Source organism: Erythrolamprus reginae, chromosome 1 (assembly GCF_031021105.1).
Source record: "Erythrolamprus reginae isolate rEryReg1 chromosome 1, rEryReg1.hap1, whole genome shotgun sequence".
Lineage (NCBI taxonomy): Eukaryota > Metazoa > Chordata > Lepidosauria > Squamata > Dipsadidae > Erythrolamprus > Erythrolamprus reginae.
The window spans coordinates 158,004,640-158,032,206 of record NC_091950.1 but is presented as its reverse complement, the minus strand read 5'-3'; the positions used below and the strand labels follow the sequence as shown (position 1 = coordinate 158,032,206).

Genomic DNA, 27,567 nt, shown 5'->3' with positions numbered 1-27,567 from the left:
TCCATGGCCTCCAGGCCTACTCTATGCATTTCCTCCGATTCCAATCCTCCCGGACGTGATTCACAAGGTCCTCACCGAGAGGGCCCGAGTAATCTTAATCGCCCCTCATTGGCCCCGCCGGCCCTGGTTCGCAGATCTCCAACAGCTGTCCGTCCAGGACCCTTGGCGACTCCCCGCTTCGGGGGATATGCTGCGGCAGGGGGCCTCTTTCCATCCAGACCCGGAGTGGTTCCACCTCACCGCCTGGCTGTTATCAGGAGAGATTTAGAGCTGCGTGGGCATGACCCTGATTCAGTGGAGGTCATTCTAAAGGCCAGAAGGGGCTCGACCAACCGAATCTACGACCACACGTGGTCCAAGTTTCACCAGTGGTGTCTTCAGGAAGGTCTCTCCCCTCTGTGCATCCCCATACACAGAATTATTTCCTTCCTTATGCAAGGTTTCCATAAAGGACTCTCCACCAGCACCCTCCGGCGTCATCTGGCAGCCATTTCATCTGTCCTAGGGGGCCCCCGCAGACAGCCTCTCCGGTCCTTCCCTGAAGTTCAGGAATTCCTCAAGGGCATAGCCAACCTCAGACCTTCCAAGGTCCACAGGTATCCATCCTGGGATTTGCCACGGGTTCTCCACTCCCTCACGCAGGCACCATACGAACCCCTAAAATCGGCGTCCCTCAGGTACCTATCCTTTAAGGTAGCCTTTCTGGTGGCTATTACCTCTGCCCGACGCATTTCGGAGCTGGCTGCCCTCTCAATCAGGCAGGACCTTTGCCAATTCCATCTGGACAAGGTAGTCTTGCGACTGGACCCCACCTTCTTACCCAAGGTCAGTTCCATGTTCCACAGATCTCAGGATATTGTCCTACCTTCCTTCTGCCTCCAACGAGACCATCCCTTGGCAATTAGATGGCACACCCTGGATCTCACCAGAGCGCTGAGAATATATATCCAACGCACAGGACCCTTTCGGAGGTCAGAAGCACTTTTTGTAGCCTATCATCCCAGAGTCATGGGGGCCAAAGTGTCTTCAACAGTTATAGGCCGTTGGATCAGAGGGACTATATCTAAGGCCTATGAGTCGGCCTCCCTCTCAGTTCCAAGGAACATCACTGCGCATTCCACCAGGAGCGCAGCCACCTCGGCCGCTTGGGCGACTCAAGCCCCGTTGGAGGAGGTCTGCAAAGCAGCCACTTGGGCCTCGCCAAATTCCTTCATCAGGCACTACAAGATTGATTCTTACGCTTCAGCGGACGCTGCCTTCGGCAGAAGGGTACTCCAATCCGTTATCTCACACGATAGCAAGCTAATCCCACCCTAGGGACCATCTATTGGGTATGTCCCATGTGACTGCTGGACCCGCTCCTTCAGTACGGAGAATAGGCGTTGATTGCTTACCTGAACGCCTCTTCTCGTACGGTGAGCGGGTACAGCAGTCACTTCCCGCCCTTGTATGTGTCTTCTTTACCTTTCTATCTCTTTCTTCCTCTAACAATGAGAGTTGAACACTACAGAGCTTCACTACTGAGCCTAGTCTATGGATTCGCGAATTCTGGGGAAGGGGCGGATCCGGCAAGCTTTTTTAATACTAGGCTCAGTTCCACCGGATTGGACATGAGCAACCCATGTGACTGCTGTACCCGCTCACCGTACGAGAAGAGGCGTTCAGGTAAGCAATCAACGCCTATTTTCCCCCAAAGCATTCTATGTAGTAGCACAGAAGTGGTTGCTTAGAAGTAAGTCGTCCCAACCAAAAGCAGTTGGAGATATTCTGGATGTGGAATAAAACAAGTCCCCCCCCCCCCACCAGAGCTAGAATACCTCTAGAAACTGCTAAACTATACAAGTGTTCTTCAGAATGCTCCATTGCCAGATCAGCAGCAGATCCCAGAAACAGATTAGTTACTATTTGATATCTTTCCTTGGAACTAAACTCGTGTCAGCTTAGATTGATCATCTTTCTGTAAAGTGTCTCTTCTTGTTTTTGCTATAGGAGGAATGCCAAAACTATGTTCGTGTTCTCATTGTTTACGGCAAGAAGGTCTTCACTTGTGGCACAAATGCTTTTTCACCAGTATGTTCCAGCAGACAGGTAAATTGTACCCTTTCCTTTTCAGAATATTATTATTATTATTACTATTATTATTACTATTATTATTATTTATTAGATTTATATACTAGAGAATAAGAGTGGAAGTATGATACCCTGTTTCTTATAAATCATGCTGGAGATGAGATACGATGACGTTAGTGTTGAATTGATTCAATTTAATAGGTGCAACTGTAAGAGAGGACAAGGAAATAGTAATAACTACATGGGGCTACCTTTGAAAAGTGTTCGGAAACTCCAGATCGTGCAGAACACGGCCGCGAGAGCCATCGTGGGGCTTCCCAGATTCGCCCACGTATCTTCAACACTCCGTGGCCTGCATTGGCTGTAGATCAGTTTCCGGTCACAATTCAAAGTGTTGGTCATGACCTTTAAAGCCCTACATGGCATTGGACCAGAGTAACTCCGGAACCGCCAGCTACCGCACGAATCCCACAGAGTTGGCCTTTTCTGGGTCCCGTCGACTAAACAATGTCATCTGGCGGGCCCCAGGGGAAGAGCCTTCTCTGTGGCAGCGCTGGCCCTCTGGAATCAACTCCCCCCGGAGTTTAGAACTGCTCCCACCCTCCTTGTCTTCCGTAAACTACTTAAGACCCACCTATACCGCCAGGCATGGGGGATTTGAGACACCTTTCCCCCAGGCTCATTATAATTTATGTTTGGTATGTATGTGATGTTTGGTTTTTAATTATGATAGGGTTTTTAGTTATTTTTAATATTAGATTTGTGCCATTATAATATTGTTTTTATCGTTGTTGTGAGCCCCCCCCCCCCTGAGTCTTCGGAGAGGGGCGGCATACAAATCTAATAAATTGAATTGAATTGAATAACAAAAGGGTAGCATATGTTACAATACAAAGGGGACTAGTTGCAATTGGGGAGCCTTAGACTTTCCAGATATCACCAAACTGCAGCATTCTGTTACTTCACCCAAAATTGCTAATAACAAATGCTGCTGGAAGTTGTTTAGTAACATCTGGAGGACTATTTTCCCTGCCATGCCCCTTAGGTCCTGGCTGTGCATGTATTAAAAATAAAAATATTATTAACTGTATGCAAGGGCACAGATGTAGTGTGCTACTCCATGGCAGATCATTAAAATCCTTTTATTATAGTTCTTGTTCTGAGTGCATTAAAGCAGCTTCCAGAGTTACAGTAAAGTGAGATTTTTAATATGTTTTGTTTGGTCAGCTGGGGGGGGGGGTTTTGTCACTAGCCTCATTGTTTTATCTTCTGACTCTTTTTAAAAAAAATACAGGTAGGAAATCTTAGCAAAATAATTGAAAAAATAAATGGGGTAGCTCGCTGCCCTTACGACCCTCGGCACAACTCAACAGCTGTAATCACATCCCAGGGAGAACTGTATGCTGCAACAGTCATTGACTTTTCTGGACGGGATCCAGCCATTTATCGCAGTCTTGGAAACATCCCACCTCTTAGAACAGCACAGTACAACTCTAAGTGGCTTAACGGTAAGAACTCTTGGTGTAGTGAAGAGCGTTTAGTTCAACTGGACAGTCTTAGAGAACTGTACTATTTTCTCTTATCTCATAAAAATCCAGCCTGTATATAGTAGAAATGAGCTTGCTTCCAGATTGAACTTCATTAGCATTAGCGCTGATAAAATGGAAGACAATAAAAATGCAGAAACAAGACTGATAGAGTGTAGGCCTTTATCTTTTCTTAGTCTGAAAACTGATGTACAAAGCAGATTCTTCCAGATATTAAATTTGTGTTGTTATTACCTACAGCTGCATAAACACATCCACTGTATCACTTATGTCCTACTATGTTGTAAAACAAATAATGTATCTTTAAAATCTTGGTAGCCCATGAAACCCATGTTTCTTGCACCAGAATGTCAGGACATTCAGGTTTACCTTTTTATTATGCAGAGATAAGAGGTGGCAAGAGCTTTCACACTTCCAACCTGTGGGGTGCTTTGTCTTTTAGAAATACAGAATTCCTCCATTGTAAATCTATTCAAACAAATATTTCACCATTATCTTCCCCCCCTCCAAGACCTTATTTAGTTTTTGAGGCCACATTTCAAGTAACAGTGCTTCAGACAAAGGTGGGATTCAAATAATTTAACAACAGGGTTTTTTGCCCTAATTACTGGCTGGATAGGTGTGGCTGGGTGGTCATGTGACTGAGTGGGCATGACCAACTCAACATCATTCATCACACCCAGCCCCTGCCTCACCTCAAAGGCCACAACAAGTTACAATTTCCCTCTCTATTTATTTACTACTACTGAAAATCCAAAATGCACTATTTAATCCTATGTACCGTATATATGCCATATGGGTACATACACCTTACATAGTATAGTGTATAAAAAGATAATTAGGTATTATATATACTGTATGTGTATGTACACAAACACACGCACAAACACAGAAAGAGAGAGAGAAGGATATCTTCTAAAACTATATACATACACTAACCCTAACCGTCAGAGTCCACTTTCTGCCATACATTTAACTATAACTTCTGTACATTAAAACATTACACACATTTTCTGATTTACCTCCCTAGTGTTCTGCCCCAGTGCTGAGCCCCCAAATAATTACGCACACACAAACATCATTAGTTATTCTGTTCAAAAACCCAGCTGTCAATACATTATCTTAACAGCTGGCCAAAGTCCAAGAGATAATTGGCAAGTCTTACTGTATTTAACACAAGTTCCAAAACTAGAAAATGCAAGAAACAAGATCAGTGCTGGAATGCAAACTGGAAACACAGAAGTCAAGATTCAGAAGTGATGTTCAAAATTAGAAAATGCAAGAAACAAGATTGGTGCTGGACTGCAAACTGGATACACAGAAGTGAAGATTCAGAAGCAGCATGGTTAGGACTTAAATAGTCTAAGGGCATGGCCAATTAGCCTGCAACTCTACTCTCAAGGAGACCTCCTCTGGAGTAAACCTTCTCACCTTTTGGGAGCTCTGCATTTTAATGCATTCAGGAAAGGACTAGTCCCTCCTTTCCCATCACTGCCAAGAGGTGCTGGAGGTTCTAAAGGCCCTGGCTGCACAGGCTGCTGTTGGGCCACAACACATATTGAGGCTGTAGTTGCTGTCCATGCCAAGAGGAAGAGAGGATGAGTGAACTGGACCCAGGTGCTTCCCAGCTCCCCTCATCCCAGAAGCACCACTCTCCCCTCTGCTAGCAGCTGCCCCCTTCTCCCCCTCTCTTCCTGCTGCCAAGCAATCCCATGTTCCCTGCTGCAGCTATTCCAAAGAGCAGGGGAATAGCTGGAAGGCCAGGTATTCCCACAATCTGACCAGGTGGGTGGGAGAGGGGAAATTTGGGTGAAGCAATCTTGCAGCCCCTGGCTGCTCCCTCTGCTGGCAGCTGCAGCAGATATGTCTGGGCAGAGGCGAGATGCGGGCTGGGGGAGGGGGGTGAGCAGCGGTGGCTCAACCTGCTTATATTCCTCTCTGCCACTAGCTGTGTAAAGAAGGGATGAGAGAGGCATGGCCATCTGGGAAAGCCAAACTGCTGCTCAGCCTGGAACTGCCGGCGAGGTGGGCAAGGTAGGGCCTGCAGGGTGCACTTGACTTTAAGTTCCCAGCCCTTTCTAAAACTGCCCAAAAGAGGTAGGAGAGGAAGACCTCCCACCCAGCTCCTTTGTCCTAGTAACCTACCAGGCAGGTGGCAAAGGTATGAGGCTATAGTTGCTGGGAAGTGAGGAAGGAGCCGGAGACCAGCTGGGATGAAGGCATGCAAGCTGGGTAGGAAAAATGCCTCAAGAAACAACACAAAGGTGGCAAAAAATGCCCCCAAAAAGGGACAAAAAATGAGCAATACAAGCGAGCGGTCAAAGCAGACTAGGTGAGAAAAGGAGTAGCTATAAGAGTTGGAGCGGGGCAGGGCAGACGGGGCCAGCCAGTAATAGGATTAGATGGTTTGCCAAACTGCGCAGAATTTGAACCGATTCATCCAAACGAGCCCAAACTGGCTGAATCCCACCTCTGGCTTCAGAGCATGAAAACCGATCTTCTTTTATTTCAATTAATTATTTGCTATAATTAATTTCAAGCTATATCATTAAAAATTACAATTTGGTCATAGAGTAAAATCTGAAGCTTTCAAGAGTTACACCCAATAGCTGGAGAGGTGCCGTGAATCTCTATGGGCTACAAGAATGGTGGAAGGTCTTAAGCATAAAACGTATCAGGAAAGACTTAATGAACTCAATCTGTATAGTCTGGAGGACAGAAGGAAAAGGGGGGACATGATCGAAACATTTAAATATGTTAAAGGGTTAAATAAGGTTCAGGAGGGAAGTGTTTTTAATAGGAAAGTGAACACAAGAACAAGGAGACACAATCTGAAGTTAGTTGGGGGAAAGATCAAAAGCAACGTGAGGAAATATTATTTCACTGAAAGAGTAGTAGATCCTTGGAACAAACTTCCAGCAGACGTGGTTGGTAAATCCACAGTAACTGAATTTAAACATGCCTGGGATAAACATATATCCATCCTAAGATAAAATACAGGAAATGGTATAAGGGCAGACTAGATGGACCATGAGGTCTTTTTCTGCCGTCAGTCTTCTCTGTTTCTATCTATACTGAAGCCACAAAGCATTGGCTTTGATATACATTTCCCTATAATGAATCTGACAACTGAAGCTCCTATGTTGGCACTTATACTGCATGTTATGTGAAGTCACAAAGGGTTACATGAATAATGTAGAATGGCTACATTATAACTGTTGTTTACCAAAAACTCTTAGTTTTTGCTCATATAGATAGACCGTCTCCAGAATAAGCTCTTTTATCTCTTCAGGTTGGCCTTTAAATCTCTCAATGATTTCCCCCATTGCTGCTGAACCATGTTTTTTCACCTTGTTGATAGTTATCCTTTTCTCCTTCATTCAACCTTTCTTAGCATTATTGGCTGCTCAAGGGAGGTAGCTTTTCCCTTAATGTGGAGTCTTTAAAGCTTGATAGTTTTCTTGCAGACATTTCATCATGCAATTTGGTAATATCATCACTGCTTGCAAATGTGAGGTTAATTCCTAAATAGCTTGCCTGCCAGTGTTGGTGAGGAAGTGGTTTCCTCCCTAGTAGTTTCTTGATTAGGGTATTGTTTTCTGCTCAATTGTTTCTCTGGTATTAATCCCTGCTTATCTGGCTGCAAGCTGCTGGAGAAGATGTATTCTGGTCTTTTTGTTTACTTGGATTTTTTTAATTGTCTCTTTTTTATAGTGTTTAAATATGTGTGATTGTATGTAAATTGATAGTTCGTTTGTCTAAATGCAAGCTTCTAGGAATTTCCTAGTGTTTTATTTATTTAGTTGACTGTAGAAGGTTCATAGTTTCCCAGCAGTTTGATAGAAGGGAACTACAATATACTTTCTCTTTTGTAGACCTGGTAGAGCTAAAATATTCCACTAAAACAGATTTTAGTAGAAACAACACCCTCCCAGTTATTTTACATGGTTATATGACAAAGCCAGTGCATGTCACCTTCTTTCTCCATCCCTTTAAAAATAAGGAAATGTGTTCTCCATAATGCCACAGTTGGCCCCTCTGCATGGCATTTGCCATGTGCACCTAATTTATAATATTATTTATATCCTAAAGGTTCCATGCTGACTCAGCTTTTTAAAATTTTAGACCTTTTTTCCTGAACACATTTTAAATTTAACATTAAGCTATTGATGTTTGATGTGAAGCTTACATAATATTAGGGATATTTCTTTCATTTTCTATGATGTCAATATGCAAAATCTTTCAAGCATTGTAATGCATTCTTTATCTAATACTGTGTTTCCCCGACAATAAGACAGGGCTTTTCACGGCATGCACTGAAATACCCCCCCCCCCAAATTATTTTCTGGGTAAAGGGGAGGACATGTCCCATGCCCAGAGTTTTTCTCCATGAGGCAGTGGTGATGGGGTAGCCACTCGGTCGGTGCCAAGAACAAGGAGGGGAGGCAGCAGCAATGGGAAATCCAGTCCCACGCTCTCTGCCTACTGCATCCCCAAAATAATAACCCCCCAATAATAAAGCCAAGGCCATATTTGGGGGGGGTCAAAAGAAAATAAGATCCTGTCTTATTTTGTGGGGAACACAGTATATTTGTGTTTCTCACTACAATCGGGGACGTTGTACTTTAAATATGCATGGGAAAACTGAGAAAAAGTATTTTCCCCTTAAAATTGTAAGTAGGTATCTAGGTTCCATTGCTATGGCACGTTACACAGACATATAACAGCTAACCAGCAGATACAAATTCAGAATTTTTATTCCTTAACTATTCTTGCTTAACTATTCCATTAAAAGTTGACAAAGGGGGGGGGGAAGGTTTACAAGACCTCTCAGGGTTAGACTTTAATAAAATCTCGAGGGAACAGCTGTTCCTTAGGTGCAGGCAGCTGTTAAGAATGCCATTGTATCTATTTTGTGAAAATATGGTCCTTTTACTGAATTTTCAAGATTGTGCTGTATTGTGAAAGACAATTCATATTGGTGGTTTCAGAATGGCAGCTCTGACTCAGGCAACTTCATGTGACTTTAGGAATTCTTAAAAAAAAATATCTAAATGTTTGGAAGCAATTCCAGTGGGAAAGAGAGGAACTGAGTTTGCTGTATTCTTGGGCTGACTTATTCACTCAACTAACAAAGTCTCCTGGGTACCATTCCAGACCGAGATGTTTTAAAAACCCTTCTGCTTTCTTTCACACTATTTTGGTCAATGTAATTTCCCTCCATCTTTTCTGGTTGTTTTTTGCCTCGGGTTATGGAGACTTGCATTTGAACAAAATTGAAAATTTAAATTTTGCTGTCTTGAAAGAAAAATATAAAACCATCTGATCATTTCCAATATTAAATACTTAGTTATTAGATCGCCTCTACACATGGGATCATCCCCAAAAGACCTACTACAGGTCTACGGCTATCACCAGTGTATTGAATTATGTAGCCCAAATAATTCAATAATGAAATAACTAGTAAGATCCGTTTTTTGGCACTTAGCAAAAACTGCACCATTGGTAAATTTTTATGGAGATCCACAGTCATCCAGACCATGATTGAAGAGCTGAGAAAGCTTCTTGGATGAGAAGCAAAACTTCTTCAAGAAACAAAGTCCAGTTTCCTTTTTAAAAGTACTTTTGGCATACTATTGGTACAAATAGGTGCAAATAGGTTTAATGATGAAAGTCAGGTATTGCTATTTATTGGAGGCAGCTGAATGCAAGAAAAAGAATAAAGTAGCCCTAGAATGAAAGTGCACTTGGGTACAGACCATTAATGTACAGTAGATTCACATTTGAGAGAAAATATGTCCTGTGTTAGCTGAAAGAATCTTGCAAAATGCCTTAAAATACTTCCTTGTTGTTGATTAATGGGGCTGTTTAGCTTAATGGCTATTCATTTAATCAATTAGCTGACTGAAAAGCAACATTGAAACACTCAGTGTGATGGGCCTCCCTCTGAGACTAGCACTGTAGGAACCTTTCTCTTTTTGAAAATCTCCTTGAACTCTGGTGGACTTTGCTGGCAACAGTGCCACGTAGCTCTTCATCTCTCCAGGGAATTTCTGTGCATCACAATTAACTACAAACCAACAGGCAAGCAAGCAACACTACTTGTGTTTGCTGTCTCTGTACCCACAAATCCCATCACACATAAATCCTCAACCTAATGATTTAAAAATGAATGCACAATTCAACTCCGGGAGAAAAAACAACAACCAAAGAGCAAAAATAATAGTGAGATTGTGTGTGTTCTGCCTCTATGTTTTGATACTGGTGGCTTATTTATAACATGTAACTTATCTTTTGATGCTGAGGAATCAATTATTGATGTGCTTTTAAGAATCAGATCATAACTTTGCTTGCGTTTCTTAGATGTTCTGGAAAAGATTTGTTTTTCTCCTTCATGTCTCTTGTGAGCATTTGTCCATACTTCATACGGAAAGCCCAATTTCTTAATGTATTTCTCACTCTGTTTTATGGTTTTAATTTTTCTCCAGAGCCCAACTTCATCGCTGCCTATGACATTGGTTTGTTCACTTACTTCTTTTTCCGTGAGAATGCGGTAGAGCATGACTGTGGAAAAACAGTCTATTCCCGTGTGGCCAGAGTTTGTAAAAATGACATTGGGGGACGATTTTTGTTGGAAGATACATGGACAACTTTCATGAAGGCTCGGCTGAATTGTTCCCGTTCTGGAGAAATCCCTTTTTACTACAATGAACTGCAAAGCACATTTTATCTTCCTGAACAGGATTTGATCTATGGAGTATTCACAACTAATGTGTGAGTTGGTTATTTCTTTTATCTTCCCATTCAGCTTTGGTGTTTCACCTTCCCCCCATAATCCTATATTTATTTTAAGAAGTCAAGGCACCACCACCACCCCAGTTAAATATTTACCTTCAAATTGTCTGTGTGAGAGAGAGAGGGTGTGTGGTATTGATTGTCTCTATATTTGCTGTGCCAGTATGTTCAAATATCCCTTGCTGAAATGCATGAGTGCCTGCAGAATAACCTGAAGATAAGCTGTGACTTAAGAGAACTTCCTTGATCAGCGAATGTAACTCTTTCTGTAACATCTACACAGGGATGTGTTGGTTACAATTACTGCGAGTAAATTAAAAAATAAATTCAGAGGAGGAAGATGGTAAAATGTGTAATGAGAATATCTGTATGCTATTAAAACTTCCTTCTGCATCTTCTACCTGGACAAAATAAGAGCCTCGGTGGTGTAGTGGTTAGAGTGTAGTACTGCAAGTTACTTCTGCTGATCACCGGCTGCCAGCAGTTTGACAGATCGAATCTCACCAGGCTCAAGGTTGACTCAGCCTTCCAGAAGTTGTGGCTGCTAGGCAGGTGTTCCTCATTTTCAGTGTTCCAGGACGTTTTCCCATTCTCACAAGACACTTTCACAATCCCTTATTCCTTCTGCCACCCAGCAGCAATTGTTTAACAACCTTATGTATGGAGGGAGGGAGAGAGAAACCAGGTGGAAGGACCCCTGCACATCTTTCCCAGTCAATGCCACCTCCCCATGTACCATCCCCAACTCATGCACCTCTTGCATACTCCCATGAATCCTCCCTGACCTTCACCACTCCCCAGTCTGTGTGGCATCTCCTGCACATGCCCACACAGCATTCCTGATCCTGCTATCCCCCTGTGTTAACCCATGCACCATCTCTTATGCATCTCCACGCACCATTCTTGACCCATACTGCTTCATCTTCCCTGATCTATGCAACAGCTCTTGCACACCTGTGTACACCATTCCCAACCCATGTCACTTACATGAACACCCATCTCGCCCTACACAGCACCTCCCATAGACCTCCAGGTACATTTCCCGATCATATTTCCGGGGTGGCACAGTGGTTAGAGTGCAGCGCTGCAGGCTACTTCAGCTAACTGTAGCTGTAGTTCAGCAGTTCAGATCTCACCACAGGCTCAAGGTCAACTCAGCCTTCCATCCTTCTGAGGTGGGTAAAATGAGGACCCAGATTGTTGGGGGCAATATAAACCACTTAGAGAGCGCTGTAAATGCACTATGAAGTGGTATATAAGTCTTAAGTGCTATTGCTGTTGCTATATTTCCGTACATGCACACTTGTGCTCCCTCCATCCCCCAGCCAGCAGCAGATCCTTGCCTGCCTTCTGACTTTGGATTTGTAATTTGCTACTGGCTTCCTCATTTCTCCCTACAAGTTTTCCATAAGCAAAGTAAAATACCAGAAATATTTGAGGGAGGGAGAGAAGGGTTGTGGGGTTGGTTTTTTTAGGGTTTTTTTGTGTGTGGCTAGTCCATGAACCATGAATCTTGGTTTTCCAGAAGGAATAAAATTGGAAATTGCAGTCTGATTTATCTGTGGATGATGCCAAAAAAGAAGAGCTGTGACTGATATGGAGAAGCACAAAGCTTGTTCAAATCTTGCTGTATTAAACTGAGGTGTAATTAGCTGGAAAAGATGCTTATTTGGTATCTATCCAGAGTTGATATGTCTGATGAATCAGGGAACAGTGTGTTTCTTTCATTGCTCAGTGTATAAATAGAAGCTAATGCATTTTTCTCCATCTCACCCTTAATTGTTTACACTGCGCTCTTGGTAGTAGAAAACAGGAGCGTATATGCAGTGATATCTTATTCTTTTCTTTAACCTACGAAGAAAAAAGACATTAGAGAACACCTTCAGAAGTGAATAGACAAATTATTAGTGATAATAGTTGAAGTTAGATCAAATAAGAATTTTGTGCTGTGACACAATGTTCTTTCAAATATTCAAAGACTGAAAAAAATGTTCCAATTTGTCAGCCATCTAGATAAATAATGGTAATTATTCTTTTAACTTCTATCAGGACTTGTGTCATGCTTGTTCTTTCTGCATATAAATTAAGCCTTGTGTTCAGTAATATGATTGATATATTAAAAATACTTTATTTGTATCTTAAAGCACACTTGCTTTTCAAGGATGAGGAAAATGTATCTATACTCACAAATCTCGAAGCTTTCATTTAATGAGGTCAGTAGCAATTTCAAAACAAAAACAAAACCCCAAGGCTTCAGCCAGTTTGGTGTACTTTATTGTAGAAAAACGTGTTATATTCCAATTTATTGTACATTCTTGCATAACACAGAGCTAGGTCAGCAGGAAAAAAAAGGTATTTAGGGAACCAACTCATGAAATATTTAAACAGTTGTTATAAAAGTTTCCAGATGGGTCACTGAAAAACATTTACAAGCTATTGGATATGGTGTGTTTTCTCATCGGCCTATTAATCATTGGCGAGCCAGAAAATACGCAGCCAGTTTGCCCTTTAAATGAAATGGTGATCAAATATACCCATAAATGCTGGAGAGGGCATTGGGTTTGGGGCTTGTTTTTGTTTTTTTGCATATCCATTGCTTTCCCAACAATCTGTCACTCTCGTCTAATGTGCCAATCCTTCAGAGACCCATATGAAACAAATGTGATTATACAGTGGGCAAAACTTAATACTAGTTTATCAGAAAAGTCTATCTTGGACTTTCTCTATATGGTTAGAGTTTTTGTTTGCAATTACATTTTGCAAAATGTATTGCAAAATAAGTTAACTTGAGGCAGTGACATTGCCTACCTACTTCTGTATTTATACAGTATTAGCCAATTGACAATTTCACTAAAGAGTCCCTTGTAGGGGGAAGGTCGAGAGGGAGAAAGATGAAGTAGAAAGGAAAGAGAGGAGAGAAGGAGTGGAGGGAAGTAGGAAGGGGGAAGAGGGAAGGAGAAAGATGGTAGAAGGGGAAGATGGAGGGAGGGGAGTGTAAAGAAATGAGGAAAACAGATTGATAAATAGTATAAAAAGGTGAAAAATAGGATATTGATTCATGATAGATTGAATAAAATGTATAATTATGTATGTTTTGATATGCATAGATGTTTACAAAGAGACTGTGGAGATTTTTTTTTAAGCGTCCCCTTATAGGGGAGATGGGTGGAATAAAAAAGAAAGGAATGAATAAAATAAAATCAATGAATAGAATGCTAAGTGAGTTCCTGTACTGAAGGGTAATGATTTAGAGCAGTGTTTTTCAACCTCAGCAACTTGAAGATGTGTGGACTTCAGCTGCTAGAATCCCTCAGCCAGCATGCTGTTTCAATGAACATGCACTCAGTGAACAATGAAAATACATCCAGCATGCTGATTGGAGGATTCTGGGTTGCTGCCGGTTCAGACCAGTTCGTGCGAACCAATAGTTTTGACCATCGGCCCAGTGCTACCCTGTCCTATTTATCTCACTCTCTGGCTTTGTTCCATGCCCACAAAGCCCAGCTGATTGCTGGGCCTCACCTGCTCTACTTACCACGGCTGCCTGAAAAAAATTGCTATGTGTTTAAAGCCACGTGAAAGCAAGAAAGGCACACACACAAGTCAAGCTATCATGTGTGCGTGCTCACATTTCCAGTGACCCGATTGTTAATGTATGTGCAGCCTACCTCTGATTCTTGGTATTGAAAAAAGAGGGCAGTGGAAATATTTATTGACCCCTCACATCCTGGACATAAATTGTCTCAACTTCTACCCTCAAAACATCACTACAGAGCATTGCACAACAAGACAACTAGACACAAGAATAGTTTTTTCCCGAACACCATCACTCTGCTAATCAAATAATTCCCTCAACACTGTCAGACTTTTTACTAAGTCTGCACTACTATTACTACTAGTTTTTTTCCTCATCATTCCTATCATCCATTTCCTCCCACTTATGACTGTGTGACTGTAACTTGTTGCTTGTATTCTTAAGATTTTTTATTAATATTGATTGTTTCCTCATTGCTTATTTAACCCCTATGACAATTATTAAGTTTTGTACCTCATGATTCTTGACAAATGTATCTTTTTCTTTTTATGTACATTGATAACATATGCACCAAGGACAAATTCCCTGTGTGTGCAATCATACTTGGCCAATAAAGAATTCTATTCTATTCTATTCTTGATGTCCACAATCTTCAGGTTCCTGAAATTGATTTATTTTCTTGGCAAGGTCTCACATTTACTTTTTGAAAGGCATGCTGATTGCTAAAAAGTTATCTCCAAAACTGTTCTCCCCAAAGAGTGATAGTAGGGCTAGGATAAAAAACACAGTTGATTACCTTCACGTTTGAATTTTGATGAAATCAGATGCGGCTTTTAGGATAACTCTTTATGTATTTAATCAGTGTTCTCGGTCACTTTAACAAAGAATTTATTCAGAACATTCTCAGTCTTTAGAGGCTGCAGGCATGGTTTTTGGGAAGCAATGTACTACCTAGGTTGATACAGGTTAATACGGCAGCTGCTATCATTCTTGCTCTTCACAATTCATATTCTTATTATCATAGCTAGGGAAGTAGGCTGTTTGTGGGCTGGGAAACTAAATTATATGGAGATACTACATTTCAGCTGATTTGCTCAAGAAGCGTAGTTGGATAAAAATGTAGAGAAGCCTGAGAACAGAATCTATCTCACTCCACTTATGTGCAGTTCTTATGATTCCCTAAGGCAATAGCAGCTGATTTAAACATTTATTTGACCCCCAGAAACCTTGTTTAAATGATGTTTAGTATTGGAAAAAAAGCTGAAACCAACCAGAGCGTAAAACAATTCAAAGAACTAATGCAAGATCAGAAGATGTGGAGAGACCTGGAACATAGACTCTCCAAGAGTCAGACACGGCTGAATTGATATCATCATCATCATCATTGGGGGGGGGGGGGGGAAGTCACCATAATTATCATAATAATACTTAGCCACTGAGGAATAATACTTTGCATACTGTAACACTACAGTACTTTTATACTTCTGTATGTCTTTTTCATTTGACGTTTTGGAATGTTTGAACTAGCGGATTATCTGTTTCTGAATCAGTTGTTTTCAGGGTAGGCATCTTTGTTTATTGTTCAAATTCCAGTTATGCATTTTTCAGCCCACAACTGCTGTGCATGCTGACAGAGTTGTCACTCAGCCCAATATGCCAGATCCAAAGACATAAAACATAAATCATCCAAATATGCTATGAAATTTGCTGCAAAATGTTCAGTGACTTGCTTTAGAAACCCCATTCCAGCCTCTAACCATGCACAGGGTGGGGTTTTTTTTGTGTTTTTCCCCCGAGACTATTATTTGCTTCTCCACTTGTGCCTGAAGGCATTGGGTTGTCATTTGTCATTAGCATTGTCTAAAGAGCGTCCTTCTGTGAACATGCAACATGTCAGTAACACTTAGGCAGGAATGAAGAAAGGTTTATCATGCAGTGCTATGACAAGTTCACAGCCAACTGCTGCATTGCTCAATGGAAGGGAAGGGTGGTTGAGAGAGGAAAACAAGCCTGCAGACTTATTCCAAGTTTAGCAACTGCTTTTATTTATTATTTAATATTTGGATTTCTATGCCACCCTTCTCCGTAGACTCAGAGCGACTTACCAAGTGGGAACAATACAAAAAAGATATGTGAGAAATCCAAGGTTGAAAATAATCTAAAATGTATCTGAAACCCCTATTATTAACAAAAAACAGCCATTCATATTCATTCCATTTAATCTTGTGTACATATGGCTGGAGCAGAATACCAGTTCTCAATGGCCCCAAGCCTGCTGGCAGAGATGAATTTTTAAGAACTTTCAAAAGGCCAAGAGGGTGGGGGCAGTACGAATCTCTAGAGGGAGTTCATTCCAAAGGGCTGGGGCTGCCACAGAGAAGGTTCTACCCTCTTGTGGAAAAAGGGATCTTCTTAGTGAAGGGCTGCAAAAAAAATTACTACCACACTGTGGGTGTGGTTTATTTTGTGGGTGTGGCTTGCCAGCCATGTGACCTGGTGGGAGTGGCTTGATGACCATGTGACCAGGGGGTAGAATAAAGGTCATGTGACTGGCTTAAAGGTGGCCAACTTGATGTCACTCATGTCAAGAGTTTGTGTTAGGGTGCCTGGCCTCTCCTCGCCTCACAGAGATAATTTCCCTTACTATTACTGAACATCCAAAATATACTATATAATTCTATGTATCTATGCCATATGTGTACATACATATTACACACAGGTACACAAAAGTGTACATTATCTACTACATAAAGTGTATATATACACACACGCACACCCAGCTCTTTTAAAATCATACACATTCAACCTCATTTACTGTGATAGGAAAAACATACCCAGAGCCCAGAAGGAAAAAAAAAAAAAATTCCACCAATTCTGCGTACCTGACCGTACTTGTAGGAGCCCATCACTGGATCTTCTACTCGGATACAGATCAAGAAAGTTCTTACAGTGTTTTGATGATCCTGGTGGAGTCTTCCTAAAAGTGTAGTCTAACCCCTTTTAGAAAAATGTTAGACTCGTAAGCCATTCCTATAGTGCATGCTGGAAGTTGCTAGGATACTAATTCAAATATGACACAAACTGTCTTCATGTTTCTTAACAGGATAAAGAATAATAGAAATGGATGTTTATATTGTTTTCTCCATTTTGTGGGATCTCTTTCTCTTTCCCTTTGCCAGGACCAAGAGGGTCCTTTTTAAATACTTTGCCCAAATAATTGTTTCCTGAATAAAACCTCACAACTTTAAAAGCAGTTGTTCCCATTGGTAAAACATAACCAGTTTATAGTAAAAAAAAAAAAAGTTCTTTTCATAGAAGTCCAAATTATTTCCAGTAGTGACACAATATGAAAAGCAATCATTCAGATATTTGCACAGCAGGATGACATGTCTTTCATGCTGCTTGAAAGAGCCTTCTGTATTTTTAGACACTTTTAAAAAACTATTTTGAACTCGCTGATTCCTCTTTGATGCTTGTCCTCCTTCTTCCTACTACTTAAAATAACACAGAAATGTTTTGAATCTTCAGTTTGGTCCTACAAGTACTTTGTGTTAAAACTTATATTCTCCAAATTAAAAAATCCCATCTCTTTGTAGATTGCATTTGAACAAGGATAGCCTACCTCAAATAGAATAAAAAGAGAGAGTAAAGAGAATATTATGTAGAAAAGATCCAGCACAATTGAAAACTTATGTCAAATATTTTGTTTGGCTTTCTCACCTACTCTTGTATTTCAGCTGTTAGTTCCAATCTATTCTTAAACCTCAAAAATGCACTTGTGTGTTGTAATGGCTAAGTGGTTTCCTTTTCAACTATTAATCCATAATGATTGACATGTGCATAAAACAAAGACCACAATTAAATTACTGCAGTTCTCTGTTTTAATGGATCAATGTTAAGGAAAACTGAATGCATACTCCTAGGGATATAAGCAGAAGTGGGCTGCTAAGGTGGAATGGTGACGTGTGCTTGTCCCCATGGCTCTGAGTGCTAGCGGAATCCAGCGCCATTCTGCTACTGCACCTGTGCAGGTAGCAGAATCTCCCACGGAGACGCAGGCGCGCCTATGTTTTGGCACAGTTTTTTGCTTCTGCGCAGGTGCACCTGTATCTCCGCGCACGATTTTGCTACCTGCACAGGTGCAGTCACAGAATTGCACTGGACTCCACTAGCACTCAAAGCCACAGGGGTGAGCACGCATCACCGTTCGACCTTAGCAGCCCACCTCTGGATATAAACACTGTATACAGTAGACCCTCGGCTAGTGAGTAGTAATAATAATAATAATAATAATAATAATAATAATAATAATAATAATAATAATAATATCATCATCATCTCTGGGAGATCGAAAAGGACTATAATAAAACTGCTGCGAAAGGAGCCATACCAGGAAACTACAGGCCAATACCATGTTTGCCGACCATGGTGAAACTGCTGACAGGTATCATAGCTGACAGAATTCAGGACTACCTAGAAGAAAATGCCATCATGCCAGTGGAGCAAAAGGGCAACAAAAGACGAAGCAGAGGTACGAAAGACCAGCTCCTAATTGATAAAATGATTTTGGAGAACTGTAAGAACAGGAAAACAAACCTATACATGACCTGGATTGACTACACGAAAGCCTTTGACTCATTGCCACACAACTGGATCATAAAATGCCTGGAAGTCATTGGAGTCAATGAAAACATCAGGAAATTCTGCAAAAAGATTGCACAGACTGACTACAAGCATAGACACGATGCTGTGGCTCAGATGATCCACTGGAACTTGTGCCAGAACTACCATTTACCAGTGGCAAAGAACTGGTGGGATCATAAGCCCGAAAAAGTGATCGAAAATGAGCAAGCAAAACTACTGTGGGACTTCCGACTGACCGAATTCTGAAGCATAACACACCAGACATCCTGATTGTGGAGAAAAAGAAAGTATGGATCATCGACATCGCAATCCCAGACAGCAGAATTGAGGAGAAGCAGCTAGAGAAATTAGTGAAATACGAAGATCTAAAAATCGAGCTGCAACGACTCTGGCATAAGCCAGTGAAAATGGTCCCAGTGGTACTTGGCACGCTGGGCGCAGTGCCAAAGGATCTCAGCGGACATTTGAAAACCATCAGAATTGACAAAATCTCCATCTGTCAATTGCAAAAGGCCGCTTTACTGGGATCGGCAAACATAATTTGCCGCTACATCATGCAGTCCTAAGTGCTTGGGAAGCGCCCGACTGGTGATGAAATACGAAATCCAGCATAGTGATCTCGTTTGCTGTGTTGTATTGACATAATCATAATAATAATAATAATAATAATAATAATAATAATAATAATAATAACAATAACAATAACAATAATAATAATAATAATTTATTAGATTTGTATGCCGCCCCTCTTTGAAGACTCGAATGCCTTTGATAGCGAACATTTCGGATAACAACCAAAAATTTCATTAATAATTTGCACCGGATACCGAAAAAAAATTTGGATACTGAACAGCCACATCACCCACACATGACCGACCAGAAAGCGACAGAAAAGGGAAGTCACCCCCAATTTTACAATGCCACATGGGTTTTTTTCTTTCTCCTCCCAACACATTGTCCCTCACTTCTACCCTCTCTCTTTTTTTCTTATCTCTCTGCCTTCGTCTCTCTCTCGGGGAATCCTCACCAGGGGCTCTCAGAGGCTACACTCTGCACACGGAAGCAAAGCATCGCTTTGGCAGGGATGAGGCAGGCGCACTGCTGAGTTATCTCGTCCCGGTGGCATCGGTAGCGGCAACTGCTGAGGTGGTTCCAGCAGCTTCCCTTCGAGGACAGTGATGGCAGCGGGGGCCTGGGGCATGGATGTGACATTCCCAGTGCTGCTGCTCTTCGAAGGGAAGCCGCTGGAGCTACTGGGACAGGCTAACTCAGCGGCATGCGGCCTTGTCCCTGCCAAAACAACGCTTTGCTTCTGGGTGTGGAGCAGAGCCTCCAGGAGCCCCTGGCGAAGATTCCCCAAGAGAGAGAGATGAAAGGTAAAGAGAGGGGGGGGGAGTGAGGGACAATGTATGTGGTGGGGATAGAAAAAAATCCCTATTTCACGGATTTTCATTTATTGCGGGTTGTCCTGGAACGGAACACCCGTGATAAATGAGGGATCACTGTATTAGCGAGTCAACAGAGGCTGGGAACCAATTAAATCTATTTCCTTTATGGGGGAAATTGTTTTGGATACTGAACATTTTGGGTACTGACCAACTTTCCAGAATGGATTGTGGTCATTAGCTGAGGTTCCACTGTATTGTAAAAAGCATCATTTGTTTTAAAAGGTTGCTGCTCTTTTTAATTAGCAGAAGAAGTGAGTATCTGCAGAGGTTTTGTTTTGTAGGTCATTTGGATATTGAAAAATCTATATCAGAAATTTTTTGAATGTGCAAAAACATACAGGAACATTTAGCGAATAATGGGAATAACCTGGGAATAATCAAAACAATATTTTTAAGGAACGTGGTATCCAATAAGGCTTTGCTAAGATTAGGCTTGTAGATCATATTCTAGGTTTTTGGAGTGTGTTTTGCTGCTTCTTCCCAAAAGTTACATATTCTGAAGTTCTGGTAAATAACAGTACTAGGTAAAAGGTTAGGCAAGTTATGATTTCCTTACTCCTGACATGTCTTGAGCCTCTTATGCAAATGCAGTGGCTACTTTAATAGATGTGGCTGGACTTCGTCAGAGGGTAAATTGATATTTTGCAATGGAACCTGTGGAGCTTAAAATTAAATCTCACCTTGAAAAATAAACTAGAGGTTTAAAAATTAAGCCCACTTACCACCAGTCAGGATTGATGGGGTATCAGTATTAATGTTCCTTGTGAATTAAACTGTGTGTGACTTTTTGTGTCAAAATTGCTTTTCCTAGTCTTAAATCACATGAGATGTTTGGGGAGAGGGTTTTTCAACGTCTCCTAATTGTCATCTCATCCATGTAGATTCTTTTCATCCCTTCTGAGACCTGCAGCCTTGTGTGCTGCTTCTTGGCAATCTATGTGTCATTTATTTTCCCGAGATGTGATGTCTGTTATGATGAAAGTGTCAATGCTCCAAAGATTAAATTGATTTTCTTCCTTTCTCTTCCCTTCTGTCCTTGTGTCTAGAAACAGTATCGCTGCTTCAGCAGTGTGTGCCTTCAATCTCAGTGCTATTACACAAGCCTTTAATGGACCTTTCCGATACCAGGAGAATCCAAGATCTGCATGGCTCCCAACAATCAATCCAATCCCAAACTTTCAGGTATTTTAGGACAATCTCAATTCACTCAGAACCTCTTCTGTGTCATCTGCAGTAAAACATTGGAATTTATCAGTCTTGTGTGTTGACCAGTGCATGATTCTCCAACCTTGAACCTTTAATACTTGTGGACTTCAATTCCCAGAATTCCTCAGCCAGCAAAGTTGTCAAGGTTGGGGACCCCTCAACTAGTGTATCAAGTTTGGAGATAAGGAATTTAAGTTTACGTGGGTAGGTGGCATGTGTGAATTAGTGGATAAGAACAGAAACCTTGATCTGGCTGTTTATAAAAGGGTGCTATTTGTGTCATTTCTTAGCTTAATTGTCAAGGTTCCAGGTAGCATCCAAACTAAATCAAAGTCCAAGTCAAAGTGATCCTCAAAGTTCCAATTAATTGCTGGAGCCATCCTGGCACCTACACTGGGAAACCTGAATCTGAGTTACCCACTCAGTTGAAAGTTCACATACCTTGTCCCTCACCCACAAACGTGTCACATTGCCCACTCAGATTTTCCCAGCGTGGCAAGTCGTCCTTCTACTTCCACTCAGGTGTGTGGGCATAGGATGGCCTTGAACCACTCAAAAGAATGCTTTGTGGCTGCATCTGTTCCCTCATGAAAATCATCCCTGCCAAACTCCCGTAAACATCATGCCTTTTATAGATAGTGTGGCAAGCCGTTAATTTAGCACCAACTTCTGCACTGGCTTGACATTAATATAGCCAGGAAGAAGAATTATGGGAGATATTATTCACTTGTGTGTGTATTTATCTGTTAGGTTTATATCTCCCTTTTCCTTTAGGAGTTTGAGCTGACATAAAGAGGATTCCTAGTTCTATCATCATTTCCGTAATAATACTTTGAAGCTGTTTAAAGATAGTGGCTGACCAAAAGTCACAATGATCTTTGACAGTCGAATACAGGCTTCAGTTTCACGATCCCAAATCTTACAATAGCTAAATACGTTAGCAATAAGGAAAGATATACATTGTTTTTCTGTATTAGCATTGGCCATCTCCAAGATTATATTATTTATAATAAATGTTCAGTACAATACAATTCAGTTTATTGGATTTTGAGGCTACCCAACTCCCAAAAAACTTTGGGCAATCTACAATATTTAAAAGACTTATGTAATTGAAAAGGGAGCATGACCGCCTGTACAAAAGCACATAAATGACAAATAGGGGGAAAAATTGGCTCCACAATTTTCTTCTTCAAACAGTCAAACCTCAGGCTAGGAACAAAGCCAGGTCTTCCATGTGTAGACCAAAATTTAAACTTCTTGCTGGCCAAAAATAAGTTATTATCAGTATATGTTTCTGGTAGTAGCTGACATACCAGCAGATGGACCGGGCTCTTTATCTCTCCACATTCACATAGTGTGTTCTTATCCACCATTTAAGCATATTTGTTTTACATTTAGGCACTCCAATTCTCTACTTATTCAGGATCCTCCAAGTAGTGTAAGGGAGGTCAGTTCCTTCAATCATATCCTTCGATAGATATATAGATTGTCTTGGTTCATCTGCTCTCAGTGTACATAAAAGAAAAGATAAATTTGTCAAGAATCATGAGGTACAACACAATGATTGTCATAGGAGTCAAATAAGCAATGAGGAAGCAATCAATATTAATAAAAATCTTAAGGATACGAGCAACAAGTTACAGCAGGAGGAAATGGGTGATAGGAATGATGAGAAAAAAACAATAATAATAGTAGTGCAGACTTAGTAAACAGTTTGACAGTGTTGAGGGAATTATTTGTTTAGCAGAGTGGCGGTGTTCAGGAAAAAACTGTTCTTATGTCTAGTTGTCTTAGTGTGCAGTGCTCTGTAGTGACGTTTTGAGAATAGGAGTTGAAACAGTTTATGTCCAGGATGCAAGGGGTCGGTAAGTATTTTCACAGCTGTCTTTTTGACTTGTGCAGTATACAGGTCCTCAATGGAAGGCAGGTTGGCAGCCATTGTTTTTCTGCAGTTCTGATTATCCTCTGAAGTCTGTGTCGGTCTTGTTGGGTTGCAGAACCAAACCAGACAGTTATAGAGGTGCAGATGACAGACTCAATGATTCCTCTTTGAGGAATCTTATTCCTTGCTTGATGGTCTCCTTCCTCCATCTTTTAATTTGATTGTGAGAAAGCCAGTTTTTAAGAGGTTTCAAAAGTGGAAACCATGTTTATCTCCAAAGGGTGCTGTTCCAGAGGGTTTCCTCAGCCCTGTAATATGACTATTTAATTGAAGATTCTGGTAAGCCAGCGTTGCCAGTTGTTGCCAAGGTTGTGTTTCAGCTGAAACCCCACAGATGACCTGCTATCAACTGTATACCTGCTGCTCTATCCCTGCTTGCTGCTGCCTTTGTGTGTGTCTGGGAAGGGTGGTAGTTGCAGACGTTTGTTGATTCCGTTCCTGTGGGGTTTTTTGCTAAATACCCATCAGATACCAGTTCATTGGAGATCTGTTGTGTTCCTAACTCAAGTAGCATTGAGGTATATGCTGGATATTCTATACTACTTTTAAAAGAATAAAATTTGTATTGCAAAAGAAGTATGAAAAGATTATAAAGCCGAGTTGAGAACCTTATAAAAAGGAATGTAATAATGGTCGATAAATGGATTTTTTTTTTTAAAAAAAATTGAAAATGTTTCAAGTAGAGAAGGAACAGAAGGTCCATGAAGCCTTTAGGACAGTGGTCCCCAACGTTTTTTCCACCAGGGACCAGTTTCAGCAAGACAATTTTTCTATGGCCCAGTGGGGGCGGAAAGGGGCGTGGTTGGGGGCGGGATTAAGCATGGGGGTGCTGGTCCTCCCTGCCCCTCTTTCCCGCCATTGTCCTGTGGCCGGCAGAACCTGCCTCCCAAGCCCTCTTGCCCAGCGGGAGCTAAGCACTGGAGAGAGGGGGTCAGGCTGGCCCTCCTGCCTCCCCCCAGCCAAAAACGCAAAAGCGCCCAGTGGCAGAAGCCAAAAGAGGCTTGAGCCTCTCGGTCCTTCCCGCCCCTCTGTCCCATCCATCGTCCTGTGGCCGGCAGAACCTGCCTCCTGAGGCCTCTTGCCCGGCGGGAGGCGAAGCGCTGGAGGGAGGGGGTGGCGGCATGAGGGCCGGCAGCTGCTGACTCCACGGACCGGTGCAACATGCCCCGCGGCCCGGTACTGGTCCGCGGCCCGGTGGTTGGGGACCCCTGCTTTAGGAGATGACAAAGATAATATAGTGACTGGAAAAAAATATTGGAGAAAAAAATAATCCCTCACTTGCTTTGAAGCAGGGTATTTAATATGGAAATCTGAGCAATTGAAAAATACACAAGCACTGTTTTTGCTATACACAACCAAGGCCAGAAGTCCAGTAAGCAAGATTAACAAAGCAGTAACCAAGGCCAAAAGTCCAGTGAGGTAGGCAAAGCACACAAGATCGGTCAAGGCATACAAGACAGTGCACAGTAATGTCCAGATGTCCTGCCCCATAATGTCTCCTTAAGCCCCAGTGCCCTTTATAAAGAAGGGCATGGCACCCTCCTCCCGAGTAGCTGGCTCAGTCTATGCTGTTCACGCCTTCTCTCTTCTCTCCATGCTCGAGGATCAGGAGGAGTGGTCCTTGCTCCTCACCTTTTCTGTCTCTTTTGATCACTGCTTAGCCTCTCTTGGTCGTCCTGCCTGTTTCTCCCTGCCTACAAGTTGTTCTAATCCTGAAAAGCCCTGGCCTGATTGGCCCGGCCCTTTCCCACTTTCCTCTGAAGCCAATGAAGCTGCCCCACCTTGGCAGCTAGTTCTGGCTCATCTTCCCCTGCAGATTCAGGCTCTGATGGCATCACATGGTTATCATTGTAACAGCCTGCATAAACTAAAGGTACTTACAAATGAATGACAGAACAATTTATTCAATAATATTTTAGGTTAACTTTTAAATAATTGAGTTAAATACCATATTTTTCAGACTATAAGACACACCTTTTTCCTCCCTAAAAGAGGCTGAAAATTTAGGTGTGTCTTATACTCTGAGTGTAGCTTTTTTCAAAGCTTTTTTCCCCAGCCCTAACTAGGTGCTAACAATCTTCCCAGCTCTTACCTTGCAGGTTCTTTCATTGTTACTCTTTGCGAAGAATGTTTCCATGCCCTAAGTCTCTGCAGGGTATTTTTCATTGCTCTAACTTGCTCCAAATGTTTCTTTCCTGCCCTAACCAGGTGTTAACAATGTACCCAGCTCTTACCAGATTGCTAGCTCTTTCATTGTTACTCTTTGCAAAGAATGTTTTTCAAGCCCTAAGTATTTGCAGGGGGTTTTTTAATTACTCTAACTTGCTCCGAATGTTTCTTTCCAGCCCTAACTAGGTGCTAATGATTTTCCCAGCTCTTGCTGGCTTGCAAGCTCTTTCATTGTTACTCTCTCTGAATAAGGTTTTTTACAAAGCCCTAACCAGGGGATAAAATAATGTGCTGAAGTTGACCAGACTAAAGATGCTAGCCAGATGAATATCTGGTAAACAGATTATTTTCCCTATTTTCCTCCCCAAAAACTAAGTGCATTTTATATTCTGAAAAATATGGTAATATGAGATTAAATACCTTTGTTCCTTTCTTCTTGTTCTTTAGTGTGGAGTATTGAATGATGATGGTCCCAATGAGAATCTAACAGAAAGGATCCTGCAGGATGCTCAGCGCTTGTTCCTAATGAATGATGTGGTACAACCCGTCTCTGTGGACCCATATGTTACTGAAGACAACATCCGTTTTTCCAAATTGGTGGTTGACATTGTTCAGGGCAAGGATACGCTCTATCATGTGATGTACATTGGGACAGGTGAGTGCGCTCCACACCAGAGGACCTTTTATCATCTTCCATTGATCCATTCATCTAAATTCTACATGAACGGTTTTCAAAAATATAAATACTATGAAAAATTGGCCTTTCCTTATAGCAATAGCACTTAGACTTATAGACTTCTTCACAGTGCTTTACAGCCCTCTCTAAGCAGTTTTCAGAGTCAGCATATTGCCCCCAAAACTCCAGCCCTCATTTTACTGACTTCAGAAGAATGGAAGGCTGAGTCAACCTTGAGTCGGTCAGGATCGAACTCTTGGCAGTAGGCAGTAGTTAAACTAACTACTGCAACCCCATGGCTCCTATGAGTGTGAATACTATCCTTATGTAGGATGTAAGCCAACCAAGAATAAGAGATGATTTTAAGAAGCAGTGAATCCTAAATGCAACATTATAATCTTAATAAAATAGTTATCCTGGTTTCTAGGGACTTTATTTTTAGATCATTATTGTTCCTTCCTGCTCATTCCACTGGTGGTGATTGTAGTGATGGTAATTAAGGAGGTAAAATATGAGAGTGAAACTGAATACAGATAGTCCTCAAATTATGAACAACAGTTAGGAAGCAAGTTGATTGTTAAGTGAGTCATACCTGATTTTTACAAACTTTTTTTTTACTACAATTGTTAAATGAATCATAGGGTCATTAAACTAATCTGACTTCCCCCATTGATTTTGTATATTGAAAGCTGGCTGGGAAGGCCTCGATAGGTGATCAATGACCCCATGATACTGCACCTGTTGTAAATAGATGCTGATTGCCAGGCACCTAATTTTGATTGTGTAATGATGGGGGTGCTGCAACAACCATAAGTGTTGTTGTACATACTCCTGATCAGTTGGAGGATGATGAAGATATTGAGGACTCGGATTCAGATAGTGTTTATGAAGTAGTGGGGCCCCCTGGGTCACAGGTAGTAGAACAGGTGGGAGGCCAGCCACAGGATAGGCTATGAGTTCAGGATCTAGTGAGGGAGAATCAGACGCCCGCTGGGTTAATCCTAAATTCAGAAGGATTTAGAAACAAAGAGAGCAAAGGTCTGGAAGAAGATATTAAGGAGAGGAATGGGTTAAATATTGTAGTGAGGTAATTGGCATGTCAGGGGGCTAGTGGAGAAGAAGGGTGGAGTTTCAACGTTGCTGAATAGAAATATGGAGGTGTTTTCGCCACGCTAAAGTAAGCCAAAGTATTTTGTATTGTATTTAATCAGTGCTGCTGTCTTTTTTAAAGCTATGTAATTAGGAAATAAATCTTGTCTAAGTGAAGCAGGAAAAGGAATGTGAGAAATGCGGCTAAAGTAGGAGGGATGTTTGGAATGTGTTGAAATACAAGAGAGCAGAGAAATAAAGGGAATTGCTTTATTCATGAAATGATGCATTTAATGAGAGTTATTTGTAATTACTAAACTTCTACCAGAAACCAGAACAAGTGTGAAGACCAGTCACAGAAGACCAGTCATGTCCCATTTTCAGTGCTGTTCTAACTTTGAACAGTCACCTAAACAAATTATGGTTAAATCAGGGACTACCTTTTT

The 27,567-nt window shown here is 41.5% G+C and overlaps 1 protein-coding gene across 2 annotated transcripts in view; it reads left to right on the top strand.

Annotated features, from left to right (window-relative positions):
• SEMA5B (semaphorin 5B) overlaps window positions 1–27,567 on the top strand; it is a 622,390-nt gene that overhangs the window by 472,596 nt on the left and 122,227 nt on the right. For both annotated transcript variants that reach the window (XM_070730236.1, XM_070730229.1), the window contains 5 exons: window positions 1,990–2,088; window positions 3,365–3,578; window positions 10,106–10,391; window positions 21,086–21,221; window positions 25,804–26,011. In XM_070730236.1, the coding sequence (XP_070586337.1) occupies window positions 1,990–2,088; window positions 3,365–3,578; window positions 10,106–10,391; window positions 21,086–21,221; window positions 25,804–26,011 (943 nt within the window). The remainder of the gene's footprint in view (window positions 1–1,989; window positions 2,089–3,364; window positions 3,579–10,105; window positions 10,392–21,085; window positions 21,222–25,803; window positions 26,012–27,567) is intronic.